At 43.6% G+C, this 19,974-nt stretch overlaps 1 protein-coding gene across 1 annotated transcript in view; it reads right to left on the reverse strand.

Annotated features, from left to right (window-relative positions):
- Positions 1–1,967: 1,967 nt before the first annotated feature.
- The window catches only part of PTGFRN (prostaglandin F2 receptor inhibitor), a gene marked incomplete at its 3' end in the record, with an annotated part of 66,028 nt that continues 48,021 nt past the window's right edge, over positions 1,968–19,974 (reverse strand). Inside the window, exons 7-9 of the mRNA XM_082337962.1 lie at positions 10,663–10,770; positions 3,398–3,703; positions 1,968–2,134 (exon numbers count right to left, since the gene is read on the reverse strand). Of these exons, the coding sequence (XP_082194088.1) occupies positions 1,968–2,134; positions 3,398–3,703; positions 10,663–10,770 (581 nt within the window). The remainder of the gene's footprint in view (positions 2,135–3,397; positions 3,704–10,662; positions 10,771–19,974) is intronic.

Here is a 19,974-nt window from a genome sequence, read left to right on the forward strand (position 1 = left end):
CATTCAGCTTCCAAAAATCATTGGACATCTCTATGCATACATATGTATACATATGTGACTGCATGTATGTTCGCATGCAGGAAGCAGAACAGCCTTGTAGAAAAAACCCTCATGTCAGCCTCAGAACAAAGGTCACAATGTAAGACGAGGGAAAAAAACCACAAAAAGAAAACTTACTGCAAAAAAAACTGGTTTTGAAATAGTGACAGTGCTGAGTGCAACGTTCCACAAACACAAACGCAAAATGAAGCCTTCATAGCACAGATACTGGACCTGCAGCTCCCCTGGAATGTGCAGTGGGATGAGCTATTACTAGAGCAGACCAAATACGTAACGAATGTCTAGGTTGGCAACAGCACACCACAGCCACTACCTTCCATAGATGCTCTCCTTTAGCATCTTTTCTTTAAATTATAAAAAAAAAAAAAAACATCTGGAAAGGACTGAGCCCTGGCCTCACCTCTACATTTCTCACCCTTCTTGATGCAAGCCAAACCCTGGCTGTGACATCAGGTTGCGGTACAGTCCTACTTCCTTGTTTGTTTATACACAGTCTCTATTCTGACTTTTATTGCTTAAAACACCAGCTGTGCTGGGAAGACAGAACTGCCTGGAAAAGGAGCTGCTCCCACTCAGGAGCCAGGTCAGTGTATGTGGAAGACCAAAGCAGGACTTCTATACTATAGCACCTAGGAATAGGTCTCAAACCCATGGGGAAAGCCCTGCTGCAGGCCCACACACAAGACTAGGATCATTAGAACCTGACAGATGTTTGCTGCCCTCTTGGGCTTGCTCCTATTCCTACCCTGAGCTGTACTTGAGCTACTGCAGATCTCAGACTCTGCTCACAGGTTCAAGGGTTACCACTGCTGGCAGAAGCAGCATTGGAGTCTGGTCTGTGCATTTGGTAGTATATAGTTTACGAGTCTTCTCTAAACATGATCAGTTGGCCAACTGCAGACAAAGATTTTTTTTTTTTTTTTTTTCCTTCCCCCCATAAGTCACACCATCACCAGTGGGGCAAGGTCTCCCACCTTTCTGCTGAGGCCAGCAGAAGGCTAGGCCTTGTCTCTAGACACCACGTGCCCCCCTGCCACAAGCAGAACAGGGTCTCAGGCACAACGTGAGCAGCTGTAATGGGGAGAAAAGGTGTAAGGGTGCGGGAGAAGGTGGCCATAAGCAGACATTCAACAAATGTTTGTCTGAGGATTGACTCTTCAGGGTTTCCAAGTTAGCCCCTATTCACCACAGCTAAGAGCTTTGAGCACTGAAAATAAAATAAAATTTAAAAAAGTTTTAAAAGTGTCTCAAAGACCTCCAGGCAAGTTATGTTTTGGGATTAACTGCAAACTGTTTGAAAGCCAGGGAAGAGAAGGCATGCTGACAACCATAAACCAATTCTTTGCTCGAACAGTCTCATGAGGCACCAGCAGAGCAACCTTCTCCAGCCTTCAATCCAATAGAGAAGTCTGTGAGATACCAAGGTGGACAGAGAAAGGGAACAGGATGGTGTGATGGGGGTAGAGGGGAAAAGTAGATTGGTTAATACAATGAAAGTCTAACACTTATACCAGTCCCTTTCCCACCCATCGCCCTGCCCATCATGCTTTCATACAGGGACATCTTTTCAAAACCCAGAGGGGGAAAAACCCCCACCAAACAAAACAAAACAAAAAAACCTTAGTGAATTTTGTCACAGGGCCCTGCTGAAAGAAGGCTCAACAGTTTGCACATTAGAAGGACATGATCCCTATGCAGAAAGTGCTGCTGGAAAAGGAGAACTCTGAGTCGCTAAATATGGCCTGAATGCTCTCAGGACATGATGTGTAACAAGGAGAAGCTTGAGGTCCAGGCTGAAATCAGAGAGGAAACGCACTGTCTTGTCTGGGCCTGTGAGCGAGTGTCTCAGCACAGTCCAAGAGCCCTGTGAGTCTCTCCTGAAATGCAAGTGTGTCTGGCTCCGACGCTCAGTCCATCTCCATCGACATTAGCCGGCGACGCTCTCGTCTTGTTTCCTGCACTTCCTTCTTGCAGCACCAACGGGAGCTGCAGTAGCCAATAAGGCAGGATAAGAGTCCAATGACAGTGGCCAGACCAATGCCAATCAACAGGGGATACTTGAAAGCATTCAGAACTGAAAGAGGAAGGCAAAGTTGTTAGATATCACTGAGAAATTCAGAGATCCTCTTTATTTGTTCTTGCCTAAAAAAGGAGAAAATCCCACATTATTCAGTCATGGGCAGATTAATTATTTCAGAAGGAAATTACACTAATTTTCCTTCTTGATTTCTGTCTTTTGAGGTTTGGAAAATTATTCTCTTACTGGACTCCCTTACCTCCTCACCCTAATTCTTGCTCCGCCATTTCAAAGCCTCAGGGAGGCTGAAGCACCAGCAGAACCTTGGAATGAGACAGCAAAGTAGAGCTCTTTTCCAAGAGGTATTCCATTACCTGTTCCTCCAAACAAAAGCCTTCCAAAGTTTCCCCATCAAAGGCAGACTGTGGCTTCACTCTTTGTAATATGTTTCCAAATGGCAAGGAGTGGAGTCCTTTATGCTTTGCTTGATTAGGACTACTTGTACAGTATATTCACTGCCCCTTGGCAACCCTGTCTAATCAACCTCCAAAAGTTGGAACCTAAACAAGAAATTTGATTTGTAGGCACCTACTGCTCAGTTGAAAAGCAGGGTCAAGAACTGTAAGGAGTTTGGAAAGTACAGTTAAAATAGTTATCTGCACAGTAGGGAGAACAAAAACTTCTGATTCCTTTCAAGTTCATGGAACTTCCCAATATGACCTTTCCTGGAAATATTGAGAAGAAAGTAACTAGTTCAAAACCCCTCCTGCATTAAATTTTCTTCCTTAGCTACATGCTGAATGCAGCATCTAGCATGCAAATTGCTTCTCATGAAGTCTAGCAACACTTGCAACTCAGGTTGGGAAGCAGGCAAGCCATTAAATGCAGGGAGCAGCACATCTTGTGGTTAGGAGGAGGAGGAAGGAGTCAGAGCTCTTTGTTCTCAGCTTTGATATTAAACCACAATGTGGCTCTACTTCAGCACACCCCATCTGCAAACCAAGGCTTCCTCCTGCAGGCAGCAGAAGGGTTAACACTTCGAGAGAGTACTATGCCTTGACTGAAAGATGCCCCAGCTATGCAAAACACAACCAAGAGGTGATCAGGAAAGAGAACATTCCAGTCTTATGAGTATGATCTCTTCAGGCCCACCTAGTCTACAGAATCTGGAATCAGAAGTTGCAAACAATAGAAAAGGATAACAAAATCTAATGAGATTATCACAGGCACCTTTAAAAATAGCCATGGGGAATACTTGTCACAAAGACACAACAAGGTGTTAAAAACAAATATTGCGTAACACATGTTGCAATCTCTTACCATCCATTTTCACAGATAAAAAGATGGGTTTGGCTTTGATGTCAGGTTCCCGCTGCCATACGCCAGTGGCAGATCGCACCCATGGGGTCACTACGCAGTAGTGGTTCCCAAAGTCGTGGTCCTCACAGCCATGCACACGGAGCCGGAATTCCAGAGGGCTAATTCTCTCCAGGCTGAGATCACTGCTCCCATTTCTCCTGCTCTGCGTGACAATCCCTCTCCGGTCCAGCGAGGCCAGCAAGACGGGCTCTCTGTCCAACGCAAAGGAGCGCACAGCAAACCAGGAGACGTCAAAGGACATATCATCTGCATGCGTGGACAAAGAAGAATTTGGACATGTTGGTGAGCTCCAAAGAGTATTCATAGTGCTGCTTTCTCAACAGAAAGGTTAATCTGCAAGGAGCATAGCCAACACTGGTCTGACAGTGGAAGAAAAAAAGAGAAGGAAAAAAAAAGGAAAAAAAGAGTCCCCTGAACATATCCTTCCTAGGAGGATTCAAGCAGTGAACTGCAATGAAATGCACTGGCATGAAGAAGGTAGGTACACAGAAAGGGTGACTTACTACAGGGACAGCAAAGAGGAGATTTCTTGCTTTCCTGCCTGCCATTCTAAAATTTATATTTCATCTCTGATCTAAGTTTTCACCAAGCAGGCCTAGTGTCATAGTAAGTTCTATAACTATGCTGAACATACATTGAAAAGGGAGTGGAAGTGCTAGGTATTTGCTAGCAGAAAGTGATTTGCAATCACTATCTTCGTGCAGGGCCTACGTAACCACGAAGTGAGAAGGCTCTTTCCTGAAGACTCCTTCCTTACATTTCGTGTGCCTAAATGAATACAGAGATTCTACACAGAGCACAAAAAATTAACTACAAAAATACCAAGCATTCAGGAGCAAAGCCTGACCACAATGCTTTTTTTATACATTTTTTCCAGAGTTGTGGGTTACTGTCACGCATCACCAGGCATCACGCCTTGTACAAGTTTTACCACCCAAGGAGATAGTCTATAAAAGGCATTTACAAAACCTTTAACATTTAACATAGCTGACAGGTAGTCAGAGTTCATCAACACATCTAGCTCGTTCTATGTTCATGCAAGATCCTATTGATCCCATTAGCAGATCTCAGCCTTAACCCTATTAGGCTGATGTAGCTGAGTACCTACTTTAAAAATCACTGCTGTTCTTTGCTAATGTGAACCCAGCAACGCTGCCAGAGTCTGAAACCTGGCATGACCTAGAGCATAGACAGGAAAGCCTGCTCACTTGTTTCATCAACAGGTCTTCCTTCCTGGCACATGAGCAAACCAACGGGCCCAAACTGGAAGCAGACGTTACTGTTTCTGTCCCGAGTTTTGGGTACTGGTAGAATATGTGCCTAGGGCTTAACCTTTTCACACCTAAGACAGTCCCAGTGACTTCCATGATGCATCAAACCTCCATTTGCTAATATTGAGATCTCTGAAAAATACAGTATTAGCAACCCAAAATTTAAAACTGATATTTCGTCTAATTGAGTTTGGTCTTCTCTAAACTTCCACATTTGGTCTCCAGGCTAATGGAAAAATTAAAGCCCTAAACCTGCTGCTGTACTCAAATTCTGTGGAGATAAGTGAAGACAATTTTTAAGCCTCCATCAGACAGGCTAACACTTCAGGAAGGAAGGGAACCTTAAAATAATATTTCAAAGTACAGTGAAGTAAAGGGACATTCTCAGCTCTGCTACTTGAAGTACAGCATCAGCTGGCCAGGTAGAACATTCCCTCTTACTGCAAACAAAAACCATCCACTGTTTCGGGTATAATTACCTCCCCTGTAAGATGCAGTAGTTTTACACACATCTTCAAAAACAACACGAAAAGATGAGAAAGGAGATGTTACTACCAGAGACGCTGGCTGATCAAACTGTTTTGAGACACCAGCCAATTTCCTGCCATGGCCAGCTGCTCCGGGTGACAGCACAGAACCTCAAGAGAGCACCTTGCCTGTTTTGCAGCCCTGGGTTTCCCAGTCCTACATGGGGGTCAGCATAGGTCGTATGGATCAGCAGCCCTCACAACAATCACTTGCCTATCATACTACAAATACTATTAGTTACTTGGCATAGCACTCGGACCGCTTCCCTTGAAAGCAAAGTTAATAAAAATTACCATAAACACATGTTCGGTTAACGGGACCAAACTTTGACCTCTGCTTTGTGTACTCATCCAACTGTCTGTGGGAAACAGGGCCTCTACTGGAGAGAGCTCTGTTTCTATAAACTACTCTGTCTCTGCTGCCTGTTTATGCCAAATACGGTAACAGCACCAGTCCACAGGCAGTCACGTTGGGAACAACCAATTCCTTCCAAAGATCATCAAGACTGCCATTAGCTCTTGTGCTTCCAGGTACCATTGGAACATACGGACATCTTCCAGGCTAAGTCCAACTATGCTGAACATACCGTTGTACTTGCTAAAAAAGGTTTAAACAATAAATTTAGATATTAAAAAAAAAATCCAGCCTTCAGATTCCCAGGCAACTTGCTACTTTGAGAATTCCTTCTTTTCAGTCTCAGTTAATTTGAGGTTCTCTTCCCTCCACATACAGAGATAAGTGCAGGCACTTGCTGTCATTTTCAAATAGCTGAATCTATCTTCTGTAATTACAACATGGGACAACAGTATTATGCCAACATATTTTATTAGTCAGTATACACAGTGTGCAATTAGTGACTCACTACAGACAGTCAGAGGGAGGATTTGGCTCTCTGCTCTTTGTCACTATCCTCCTTGAAATAGCTTAATACAGCAAAGTCATCTGATTCATTTCTATATATCTCTGGCTTTCATGCAATAAAAACCACAGGAAAATTTAGCAAAACCAGGACATAAATCAGGTGCTCTCTGAAGATCAGTGATGAACATGCCTAGCAGTTCCCAAGTGCTAATAAATATGTAGTTTTACTGACATAAAACAGGTCACACACTAGCCTTCCCAAAAGCATCTGTACCATTCCACATACACCTTGCATCAATGTTGACAAGTCACTCTCACAATTTTTGTCCCCAAACTACAAAAAACAAACCCAACCACAAGAACCACACTCACACTTAACACTACAAAGCTTTCTTCCACTGGTTCCTTCCATGCTCCACAATGCCCTAAGTAGTGTGGGACACCAGGACAAGGTGTCCCACATTAGAGGAAAGCATAACATCCCAGTGCCAAGCTCAGAAAGCCATCAAGGACCTCAGTGCCCCCAGGTCATATAACTCAGCTGTTTTCATAAAGGAACACAAAGCACTGGGAGCTGGACACTTCAGAGCTCTGTGAGCAGAGTAATAGTGGTGCTATGCTGCTTCCCCTCTCCAGTTATTGAGGATCATCAACACATAAAGCACATCTTTATGCACATTTCAATTTGACACACAGGGCTAAGCTGTCTGGGTCTTAGCTGCTTCCCTGGCCAATCACTCCTCAAAACAGGGAATCCTATTTCTAGACCAGCTCTTAGGAACAATACACTTCCACTGCTTAGAATGGAGCGCTCTCAGCATCTTGTTACAGTGCTGAATCACAATTTTGAGACCCTTTTTGTTTACTACATTTAAATGAGGTTGAATAGGGCTTCCTAGAGAGCTGAGCAAACCACTTCAAGCTATACAAGAGGTAAACAAGCTGGTTTTGTTAAATTCTCCAGAGTGCCCACTGGGTCTGTCTGGAACAGATAAAAAACCATCTCCTTTCAGGCACAGTAAGTAATACTTTTAAATCCCTAAGCACATAGCCCAAGAAGGGGTGATCTGGGAAGTCTAGAGAGATCGTTTGTGAAAATGTGTATTCAACAGAAGTATCAGAAGCAGCTTTTATATCTTCAGGGCACAGAAGAACTACTATTCTCCCCTGACACACACATACTCCCCTCATATCAATTCAAAACACCAACCACAGCTGCCAAGCCAAAGGAACACTTCTTTAGATGGAGCAGTTGCTGCCATGTACTAAGCGCAGTAATACACACTCCATTTCAGCAGGGTCTCAAAGAAGCAGAAGAAATTAAAGCACACAGCAGTCATGCCAAAACCTTTTCCACCCTTTTGAAAATCTCCCACAGCGTGGATACACACAAACATACACACACACACAGAGTATTATGAATTGCCTCTACCAGACAAGGGTCCAACCCATAAGTAACACTTCTAGAAACAAATGGATCAATCTAAATGTAACAAAGAAGGGCACTGACAAAGATCATTGGTCATTTAACTTTTCCTCAGCTCCTTGGAAGTACTTTATTTTTCTGATTGTGCATGCAAAGAGGGAGAAGAGGTAGCACCTGACACCTCAACTTATTACATGAAGCATACATACTAATCCACATGCATGCTTGCAAAGTTGAGTGCCTATGCGTGCAAAAGCAGAGCTGGCTGGCATACCAAGTGTGTTCAAAGTGTTTTGGATGGGTATTTAACAGGACATCCTATGAAATTCCCTGATCCTTCTTTGCTCACAAGAGAGCCCAAAACACAGCCCTGCAGCAGGTCTGACACCAGAAGAGCAGATGGCCTTTGAAAGCCATCATGCCCCTCAGAAGAGAGTCAAATGCAATTGCTCTGCTCTCCTTCCTCATCACATTCCCAAATGGAAAGATCATGTCTGTACTGCTGTCATCTGTTTTATTCCAGGAGATGCTGGCAACTCTTGCTCTGTTTATCCGATTACCTGGTGTAGGCTTTCCCTAACAACGTGCCTCATTTCCCCATCAGTATGAGACAGCGCTGTTATTTTCGCAGTCTGTCTAATGTTTGGCACTCATTTAAAAAGCAAGTTCTCCATTCCAGTTGTGAATTAAACTGTGATACTGACTCAGCATAGAGCCAGATCAGAGATGGGATATGGGGGAATAAGGTTACTACTGTGGAACTACATCTGTTTATCATATGAGCCCTTAAGGCGCTTCTTCACCTACCCTGCTCTGTTATCCCACTGCTCTAGTCCCCTCCATCTCTCAAGGCCAAGAAGGCGGACTGACAAGGCAAGTCTGCACACCCTACAGCTGTTGCATAGATTCCAGCTGTTCCCTGCAGCTCTTCTGCCGGTTTCTTCCAGAGGACCACCAAGGACTGGAGAGGGGCCAGCTTCTCAGGCCCATACGAAAGGCCCAGATGGGGTTTTTCCACACAGCATGGCTGGTTAGGCCCCAAATACTGCTCATTCAGCAACTGGAGGCTCAGACCATGGACTGAAAGCTTCCCTCAAAACCTGCCACAATGCCACGCTTTACTCCATTCTATGCGTATCTGTTGCCTGTGCCCCATCTGCGCTGTTACAGACTAAAAAAAAAAAAAAAACAAAACAAAACAAAAAAACAAAAAAAACCAAAAAAACCCCACTACGAAACTCAAAACAAACACCCCCCACAAAAATGCTAACCCAAAACAAACAAACAGAAAAAAACCCACAACAACACAGAGGCAGAGATCTGCCATGTTCAAGATGACATTATCCAGCTACGGAACAGATTACAGTGCTGACATTTAAAACTCTGCACTGGCTGCTCATAACTGCTGGAAACAGCATCATTTCCAACTCCAGACATCATCTATCAATTCATCAGACATCCATGAACCCTTATGAAGTTGCCCATTTAAAACTTAATTGTGCTGATGAGCAGCTCCTTGAAGAGGGCACCTTTTTACTTCGATCCCTCTGATTATCCTTACCTTGTCAGTGCTTCTCCCAGTCTCAAGCTACCAAACACACAAAAAACCATCACGAACCCAACTGCAGCGGAGCACTGACAGGAGAGCCCCACTGTTACTAAGTGGCCTCCTTTCAAGTTTTAAGTGAGTCAGGGATGCTGAGGCCTCTTTCACAAGGCAACCCCAAGCTTATTTTAGCTGTCGAACACCAGCAGAAGCAGCAGCTGCTCCCTACCAGCAATTATGGCTTTGCAAAGGAAGCCAGCTGCTTTGGGGACTGCCTCACGACAATACCTGTAAGAGCCTGGGCACACCTCAACTGAGAAGAGGCTTCCCGCTGAGCAGAAACCGCATGACAGACTGAGGTATACGTACAGGCATACGTCGCTGCTTACTGTGTCCAATATCCCAGGCTACGAATCTTTTGACAGCAATAAAGTTTACTCAGCTTTTCCTCCCTGCCAAGCATTTCAATAATACAATCTAAAGACTTCTATCATTTTTTCACAGGCAGCACACAACTCATCTGGCAAGTTGCTTCCCCACTACACTCAGACTTAATGTAGAACAGACACCTTGGAATTTCAAAGTGACGGGCTTTTACTAAGCTTGGTACTTCATCTCATCAGCTACTACATTGTAAGTAATATTTTCTGCACGGCACCTCTTTTGTACTGCGTTATGCATAGATTCCTAAGTTTCGCATGAATCATGACACCTTTATATTTAGGTACATACATTTATATATATTTATATTTACATACACATTTATAGATTTATTTTAAATACGTTTTTATATTCATATAGATACAGAATGACTTGAAAGAACACTAAACTCACTCCAAACTCAAATTTTGGGTATAATAATCAGAGTTATTCTCACAGCATTTTGATGAAAAGCAGCTCAGGCAATGCTTGGCAAACAGCTAGGTTTTGAGCAATTCTCTGAACTTTTCAGCTCCTCATAAAAAATTGCCTTTAAAGTGTCTGCTATCCTTTTCGCAGCAATTAGGTACTGTGTTTCTCTCCTTCTACACAAAAAATGAGGCTCACCTCTGAAGGCATCAGCAATAAACATTCATTTTTGGCATTTAGGCTGCAGTAGTCAATTATTGTGATTTTTAGATTTACATTAAGCCTTAAATTCACTCTGAAGCATGAAGCTGACTGGCCAGGTGACTAAGATTCATTTACAGATGATCATTTTCTCTTAACAGGTTTTGCCAACGGACCTCCTTTCCAATTAAAGGAAACAGGAACTGTTTTCATGGCCCATCTAGTGGTTGTAGGCTGAGATTGCCAGCAATGGGGTCAGTTGGTACAGACAGCACAGGGGGGTTTAGCAGTAAGAACACTTTTTTCCCCTCCCCTCAGAATGTGAAACAAAAAAAAAAAACTTGTTTTAAATCGGGCTGTGTAAAGGAAACATGCTCTCCTGTATTTATCTAGTTTTATAGGATTTTCAATGCTGGTTCTCAATTCTCCAGCCTCACCCAAGGGACACAGGGGTTTAACTGCTGGTATTATTCTGCCTGGTGAAGGCAAATGAGTTACAAGTAAAATAATTCTGCCACAATACCTGGCTCAAGTGCCATTCCTTCCATTGTGACGATACACAGCAAATCTGCCAGTTCACCCTGGTAAATCGTGGGGTTGTCAGAATGCACCGAGACATTAAACACGGGACCTAGAAAAGAGTAACCACAATTATTCATGACAGGCTTTTCTTCAGTGTCCAAAACCTTTCTTCCATGTTTTTGAAGGATTCTTTGCTAGTTTGTGGAGACAGAGCTCTGAAGTAGGGATAAACAATCATGTAAGTTTTCACAAAATAGTAATCCATTTTTAGGCATTAATTCCTGCACTAAGACAAAGTACCCAAACTGCCAGACCTGTCACGCAACACAGAGGCTGCTGCCCAAGTCTGCCTTCTACCGTCCTGCACAAAAGGAGACGGTCTTCCACTGGTGACTCCTCTTAAGAGCATGAGTTCAGGTCTTCAGGCTAATCCAGCATGGATCTTTTTGGCTGAGGCTGTCAACAGGAATTCAAGTTAGAGCAAACCCATATTTTAACAATACAGATGGTTCTGCTACAGAACTGAAACACAGACAGTACAAGAAGTGCATCTGATAACACTTTTCTGTGGGTTTTCCTTCAGGCTCTGCCACAGATAGCTGCTTCTGCAGAAGATGTCTCAAAGCCCAAAGGTACAGTAACTCCTTCAGTTGCAAAGTGGTGATGATACTGATGAGTATCATCAGTACTGATGAAAACCATTAGGCTGTTATGAAATGCTCAGACACCATGACAACATGTGGAGTTTGACTTCTGAGGTACAGAAGTTAAAAAACAAAACTTCCCCAAATTTTGACAACAACTCTCTCTCTGGTGCAAAATTAAGAAAACCACAACTCAGATATAGCAACATTGCTAGTAGTCTCTATTTCACAGGAGAGAAACTGAAGAATGTGTCAAGATACCCTTAGTGATTTCTCTACTAAACAAGGCAAAGGAGATGAGTAGGAAGAAAGCTAATGCTAATGGTGGCCTCCAGGATGGCTTTGGGGAAAGGGGCCAGGGAACCCAAGAAGGAACTTGGGACTCAGATTAAGAAATAACTTTTTTTACCCTCCCTGGACTCCATTAGCTGCTATCATTACCTGGCTCAGCTACCTCTGGGACAGCAACAAGCAGCACAGGAAGGTGGTTTGGGAGGAAAGAAAAGCTGTTGGAAGATCTGCCCTCCTCCACTCTGACATGCTACTGTTTTAGTACAGGAACTGTAAATTTAAAATCCACTGAAGAACAGTGGCAAACAATGCTTTTGATGGAGAACATTTAAGGAAATCATCCAAGACAACCCTATCGTCCCTTGCCCTCCCAAAAGGTTTCTGTGGAAAGCTATGCTGATAACTCACCACGCTGCACACACTCATCACATCGCTTCCAAACTGATGTTCTGGAAAGAAACTTGGATGTGCCATGAAGCTAGAGCTGTTATTTTTGGTGAAACTATTCTAGACTACAAGGGCCTGGCTTGTTTTGGTCAGCAGAGATTATTACACAGCACACTAAGAAATGAATTCCAATTCCAATGCAATAATTACTTCTGTGGCTTCCAAAATTCCCCCCACAATTTCCACATGGCACAATGTGCTGCTCTGTGTAAACTTCTTACAGCCCTCTTCTCTGCCCCACAAACAGTTGTACTTTGAACACAACAGCAGTGTGTAGACATATAATCCCAGAGGTTTGTACCCATTTTGACTCTAGAAGTCCTCTCTATTAAAAATTAAGATTACAAGTTACCTCACCAAGCAAGGGTAAAAGGGTGGTAGGGATGCGATACAAGTTACATGCAGACTACCAGCCGAGACTCCTACATGCTTATGCTAGAACATATTTAAGGAAATAAGAGACCCAGAATGCTTTGAAGTTCAGCTGTTCAGGTAGTGACTTCATGAGCGGGCTGCAGCCCTAACTTAAGCTCAGCACGATGGAATCCTTTTCTGGGGAAATGGAGAGAGATTAATCTGATTGCTTCCTCAGCCTCTAGCCAAACTTGCTCTATGTGAATTTGTTTCCTGACATTTACACACACACACCCTCAACCATATTCTCCTTGCAGCCTATTTGATTATTCGTCTTCAGATAAAACAAGACATCTTCCATCATTTTCTTTGGAGTTGTGCAGACAGAAGTTCAAGGTCCTATGGGACTAAAGGCAGCATGGACCAGGGCACTCCAGCCAACCGTAACCAGGAATGTCTCAAGCTGTGTGTGAACTGTCACAGCAACAGAAACAAAGAAACTATCAAAATCTGCCAGGAACATCCCTGCATTCCCAGCACATACCTTCTGCTGCACCGATCAAAGGCAAAACAGCACCATAATAATCCTGGTACTGTCTATAGCTCAGGGTCTATCCTAGACTCCCAGCAGCAAGTGAGGTGACATCATGCCAGAACATAGGACATGCTCTACTCCAGCAAACAGGCTCTGTCCTGGCTAGATGCTGGCAGGGATTGAGCAAGGGAGATGAACTGCATGATCCCAACTTTATCAGGCTAAGGATGGGCTGCCTTACCCCTGCCCTGGCAGGGTAAACAATACAGAGGGTACATATAGACAGGACTTTTCAGGCCCTATTTCTAGGTTGACAGTCCAGGCATCTACTGCATTCAACAGACACTGGCTTCAAACCCTGGCATGCCAAGAAACCACTAATGCAGAGCGGACTCTGAGCGCTCCTGGCCACTGAATTTCACGAGGGTAAAAGCTAAGCTTGTTTGGTCATTCAGCCAGGAAAGGCCATGTATCATGGTAATGCAGCACTCCCCGCATACTCTTCAGTTCTGGGTCACCAAGCGCATCTCTACCCTGCCTCCCATATGAAGAGTCAAAGCTTCCTGGGCAGTAAGAAAGCTGCTAGGCAGCAGCTGCTCTCTCATGTCATGATCACACTTCCCCTTGGTAAGCCACAAACAGTTATTTCCCTTTGGTTATTTCCCTACTAGGGTACATCTCCTGCAAATTACCATCTGTACCTCCAGGGAGAAATCACTGTCCTGTGTTAGAAGAACTCGATTTCAACAGAGAGTAAAGAGACATGTCAGGGGTTGTGCTCTTCCCTTGCCAGCTGAAGAGGGAAAACAGTTATTTTTTATTTTTTTAATCCTAAGCAAGCTTCATTAAAGTGAAAGCTTCTTGGTTCAGTCTTGAAAACTGTGTGGTTGCAACTTCCTCGGAGAAGCATCTTTCTTCTTCAGAAGTATCTTAGGCCCACAAGATCTGCCCACATGCCCCATGCCCTGGGCCTCAGGCTGCCCTCAGGCATGAAAGGACAGAATAAAGCATCTTCATAGTCGTCCCCACCCCGGCCCACTACAAAACCTGAAAAGGCAGGAGGCTGTTTTCAAGAGAGACCTGTTAGCCCTGAGCTGGACCTCAAAGACCATTTAATCCCCTACCCTCCACCATAAGGTACGCTTGAGTCAGAGCTGTAGTCACTACACAGCCTGGGAAAGATTCACAGAAGCTGACTACACAGCTTTAATCCCTCATTAAAAGTCATCTGCATGCCACCCTTCTCTATAGAAGGTTTCTGGTCTTGTTTTTGTTTGGTTTTATTCTAAAAAAACCCAACTGGCCAGTGCTTTTAACCTGATTATAACTTGCCTGATTTATGTCCCCAGCTTAAACAATTTACTCTGGCTTCAGCTGAACCTGTCTGACAACAGGATGAGAGAAGCAGGAATGAGCTGCATGCCAATCTCAAACAGCAGCAGCAGAAAACTAGTGTTTGTTAGTGGGTTACAAGTAAAACTATCGCCTTAACTAACTGGACATCTGCTTTACAGCAGGCTCAAGAAAAGCACCTAGGCAAAAAACAGCACCAGAGCAAACACAGGATGCTTCCAGACACATTTTCAAGGCTCCTGAGGACCTCCCAAGAGGTCACAAATGCGCCACAAAAACCTTCTGCAAGGTGTGGATCCTGTCGGGTTTTTTTTCCCCCCCCCATTACCATCACACAGCAGTATGAGGCCCTGGATCTGGACTCCACCACACAGGGCTTGGCACATAAAACCCAAGTGCTTTTCTTAAGTTTTTAGCCTCCAAGACAAAAAAAAAAAAAAAAAAAAAAAAAAAAAGAAACAAAACCTCTCAATCCCAAGCTTACAGATGCAGGCATGTGGTAACAGGCAACTCCCAGTAGACAGTGATGACACTATCAGGGTCTCAGCATCACCAAGCTCAAGCACTTGCAGTGTCACAGGAATGGCTGGGGAGGTGACATGAACTCTCCTTCGATGAGATCCCAGTTCATGCTGCATTAACACTGAGAAAAATAGAACTCTACAGATAACAGATGATGTGGCTTTGCTCACCTTGCCACCTGTACTTAACAGTTTGAAATATTGTTATTGGCACCTACTGGTCACTCGGGAGAACAAACAAACCAGAATTTAGTTTCAAATGCAGGGTTGACAGATCAAGTATGACCTGTAAAGCTCATCAAGAACAAAGCAAAGTTAACTGTAGGAAAGCTGCTCAGGAGTTCGAAAGCTGAGAAGTAATTGGATTTTAATAACTTCAGGTTTGAAGATAAGTGTCATGCCCTCAGCTAATTTGGAAACTAAAGAGCACAGATTTACAAAACAAACCAGTATTCCCAATTCTAAGAGCTAAAGCATCAACCTTCCACTAAATTGCCATCTTCTGCTGAGACCTTTGATTTCAACTAAGCCAAAATCTCTGTTCCTCACTATAGTAAGGCCATATGTAAGCTTAGATACAACCTCTAAAACAAGTTTTCTTCTTTATTAAAGTAATAATTTTATATTAAAAAGCATCTGCAGTAAAGATAGGAACAAAGTTTTCAGAGTACTTCTTGACTTCTGAATGCTTGAAAAACACTATATAGTTTTAAACAGAAAGTGAAGAAACTGGGGTTAGAAGTTTACTAGTACAAATCTAGAAGTGCTTAAAGAGAAACCACGTTCCAGGATCAGGACATGTTTGGTCTAATTTCTTCTGAATGTCCCCTTTTATGGCAGATCTCATTGCTCAAACCATTGATTTCATGCAACCCAGGAAGGAAACTCAAGGATCCAAATCCTATAGTGATACAGTTTTCAGCTAAAAAGTGCATTGCAAATTCTTCCACCTATGTAAATGAAAGGAAAAAGTGTTTATAAGCTGCGCCAAATTTGGTTTATTGCTTTGTGCTCAGATTTACACTGAACAGGCTGCAGGGTGGAAAGGAGGAGTTCAAGTTTATTGAGTTAATCTACTCAGCTTAAGCATTTACATATTGGAGAACAATTAAAAATCCTGAGCCCTATTTACCTGATGTCACCCCATCCTCCCCGCTTTCCTTCCCTGCTCAGCAATCCAAACACCTTCAATCTGCAAGAAAAAGAAGGGGGAAAGGAGGGAGAATAACCAAAAGCCAGTTCACATCTAGATTTACAACAGAGAAGATCCTAATTCCCTAGGTCCTAGGTGACATTTTGGCCTTTTCTGCATCATTTTAGCCAGTAGTTCTCTGCAAAAATAAGGTACAGTCTCTCCACAGACATTAGCTACCTTTATTTTCCAGACAAGTAAAGTAGAGCAGAGAAAGGTCAAGTAACCCAACTGACAACAGAGATCCAGAGCAGGCTGTTCCACCCAAGAAGCCTGCGCCCAGTCCGTTACCCAGCAGGGAGGCCACAATCACTGCATGCAGCTTGCCCATGTGCAATCAGCCAGCACCACCGACCACAATGGGGAAAAAACTGATGCAACCCACAAGTTCTCTGTCTTCCAAAATATTACTCATATCTGCCCTGGCACCAAATTGTTCACTCTTGAACCGAGAATCCCATGACTTGGTTTTCTCCAGATAATAAGCTCCTTCACCCACACTATTCCAGCCCCCTATCCACTCCCTGCTTCTTCATGGAGCTGTTCCCTAACAAGTTTTACCCCAAGCCTCATAATAGCTGTTACGAGAAGAAGCCCACAGTAGCTTAGTCTGTGGTTTCTACTTCCAGCTACAATTTAATGTACACAGGCACAAAGGCGCACAATGACAAAGCATGTTCCTGCCCATTAACAGTGGCTGGAAAATACCAGCCTTTCTTGCCAAAGAGTTTCTGCTATATTGCTCTTCATTCATTTCCATGATTAAGGTTTCTTTCCTTTAAGAATCTTTCTATTCTCCTGAAACTGAGTATCTCTCAGGGTCATTGCAGGGCATCACTTCATTTTAACTGCAAGTTCAACATCAATACTCAGCTCATATTTCAGCAGCTCTCAGTTTATCTCAGCTTCTTCCAAAGTGAATGATAATACATTGCTGTGCAATGAGCTCACATGCAGATGTAATCCAGAGCTGAAGATTTCATTGAGATGCTTCCCTTAAAGTTCTCTTTTATTTTTGCCTCGCCAGAGCTTTCTGCCCTCTGCTGAATGGCAAAGGGGGAAGCCAGCTCAGAGCACAGCCAAGCTCTAAATGGTTCTCTCTCATAACATACTTCTCAATACAAGATTAAAAGCTTCCTTCTCCCTGCTTTCCTCAAGGGAAAGGAAAATAAGCCACTTCTGTGGAAATCCCTGTGAGTGTATAGTGGGCAAAGACACTCTAAACACTAACCTGGGTTGCCGGGTTCAGGGTAAAAGGGGTAGAAAATTAAAGGATGAATGCCAAAGACAACTTTATAATGCCAGGATAAACCAGGTAGATTTCACAGAGCCCAGATGCCTCAGCATTAAAAAAAAAAAAAAAAAAAAGCTATAGGCCAGCTGGAGCCATTTGAACCAGATACCAGTACACAGACCTGCATCAGATAAGCACTCTGATCTCAAGCAAGTTCCCAGCTATTTGACTCCCACCTTTGCTGGCCAGCTCAGCTAAGGCTGCGGGCAAAGGGGAGCACAAAAAAAAGACAGCCTCTCTCATCCGCTGCTCAGCCCTTGCAGCACAAAGGCATTGCCACTGGAGCAACACCTCCAGGTTACCAGAAGAGATTTTGGGTTTGGTGGGTAGGATCACAAGTCTTACAAGAAGCTGTCTTGATACACTGGCTTCAGAAGAACAGCAAGGAACAGAAGACAGGTGTGTTCCAGGCTAAAAGAAAGACTATGTACACATACATCATCCAACAGCTCAGGAGGAGAGAGGATGCATTTGAGTTTCAGCAGAAATAATGCAATGAAATTAAGAGAAAATTTCAAGACAAGCACTGGCAGCTGCTCTTGTCCCTCGCGTTGCTGGGCAACCTTTGAAAAAGAGATGGCAGAACTTCTGTTCTAGACTGGGAAAACCAAAAAGAAGCACTGGAGAATACTGAAGTCTTCATATGGGACAGCTTTCCCCTGCCACTCAAATTAGCTTAATTTGCTTACAGCTACTGGACATACAGCAGGCATTCATTTTATGAAATTAGTCTAGTGATCCATGTTGTTCATAAGGCCAGACCAGAGGATCTGCAAGATCCTCTCTGGTCTTAAAATATATCCAGCAGAGAACAATCTGCCATTGACTGAATATTTGAAAACTAATGACCTGCTAGCCTCCTCCTCACCACCCCCACCCCCTGACTTCCAGTTTATGTACTTCAGTGGACAAAATCCACATTTCATTTTTTAGTTCAGAAAGTTTCAAACAAATGCCTTTACATTAACATTTCAGATCGCTAACCAAATGGAATAAATATGTCCCTCTGCAACAGCAAGTGGAGAAAGAAGAGAGGAGGTCTCTGCTTGCAGCCAGCAAGTTCTGCCTTGAATGGAAAGAATCTGAGCAAGACATTTTCCACAGATGTTCATGGAAAAACATTTCAGAGCACTGCCACATTTCAAGCCTATTGTGGCAGGAAACACTGAAGTTTCATGTGCGCAGTCCCCAGCTCATATATAAAAAGCTTACAGGCCTCCTGCCGTTCAGATAGATCACATTGCACAATGCGTATGCACGCTAAAAGCCCCTCCTTGAAACGTCACTCAACTCAGCGAGATCTGGGAGGGAGTCAAACTGGAAGACAGGATTTCCAATCCCAGCAAGCCTCCCCTCACCCTATCAAAAAGGGATCAATAAAAACAACCAAGAAAAAAATTCCTCCTGTGACTAAAAGCTTCATGTAAAACCCTTTAAGGGCTTCCTTCTGCTGAAAATGCTGCTTTCGTATTGATCACCTCCCCACTTCATTCCTCACGGTGCAAGCTGAAAAATGCTGTCAAAGTCCAAGCCTTCAAAGTAGGGAGGAGACTGGAATATCTTCTATTTTTCAAAGTTGTACTTCCTTATTATATCTTCCCCCCCACCTCCAGTCATAGTTAAAATGCCTTTCTGTTACACTTAAGTCAGGAAAACTTAATAAGTCAATTGCACTCTTAAGGACAAGCACACTCATAAGCTACTCATCACCCATTTAACTCAGGATTTAGCAGAGCAGTGCTCACCAGCTTTTACAGTTACCTGGAGAGCTGCATGCCCCTCTGCTTTTTCTGTACCGTTTCCTGTTAGTATCTTCCCTCCAATTTTGGGGAGGCTCTCATTCTCCCTAGAAACCACTAGCTACCTCAGCAGTTCTGCCTTTCACCACTCCCATTAGAGAAAAATCTGGCACCAGCTTCTTTCTCTGAAGAACAAGTTTGACAGCTGCCTGTACCACAGGATGCAAGACAAGGGCGTGATATCTGAGCTATGCTTTTATAGCTGCTCCATAACTTCGCCGTTTACCTCTAGCTCCCCGACTCAGTCACACTGCACCAAAGACAGTACACCTCAGCAAACAAAACCAAAGTAACACACTCACAAAACATCTTCTGTCTTGCATACCCGATTCCAAATAATTTGCCAGATAATAACTCCACAGTTAGTCCATTCTAACTGTGCTCATCACATGTCCTCATCATGCCCAGAGATGAATGTCCAGCAAGGATATCCGAGTGACAACTGAAGGACACAAAGTTCATCCACCAGTTCAAGAAAGGAAGGTATTTCAAGCTAGATTTTGCTACATGCCAAGATTATTCTGGGAAGTAGCTCTCCAGTAAATTGTGCCTGGGATCTCATTTCTCTCTCCATTCTTTTGTAAAGAATGAAAGGCTGACAGGGCTTCAGGACCATCCTGCCCCCTGCTCCAGCCTTGCTACTGGAATTCACACATTCCCAGGGCAGTGCTACAGGCTGCCTCCCTTTCTTCGCTTTACGCATCAGAAATCCTATCTGGGTGAAGAGGCTGGGAGTAAAGAGTGACAGCAAAAAGAAGTCAAGACTGCAACACGCACGCTTTCCTCCCTTGCATAGCTCACAGGTTTCCCTCTGAACCATGGATATTAATAGCATGCTGCCAAACTTTTTGGATGGGAGTTCTAAGTGACGTAACGCAAACAA

The sequence above is a fragment of the Platalea leucorodia genome (genome assembly GCF_965183815.1).
Source record: "Platalea leucorodia genome assembly, chromosome: 2".
Taxonomy (NCBI): Eukaryota; Metazoa; Chordata; class Aves; order Pelecaniformes; family Threskiornithidae; genus Platalea; species Platalea leucorodia.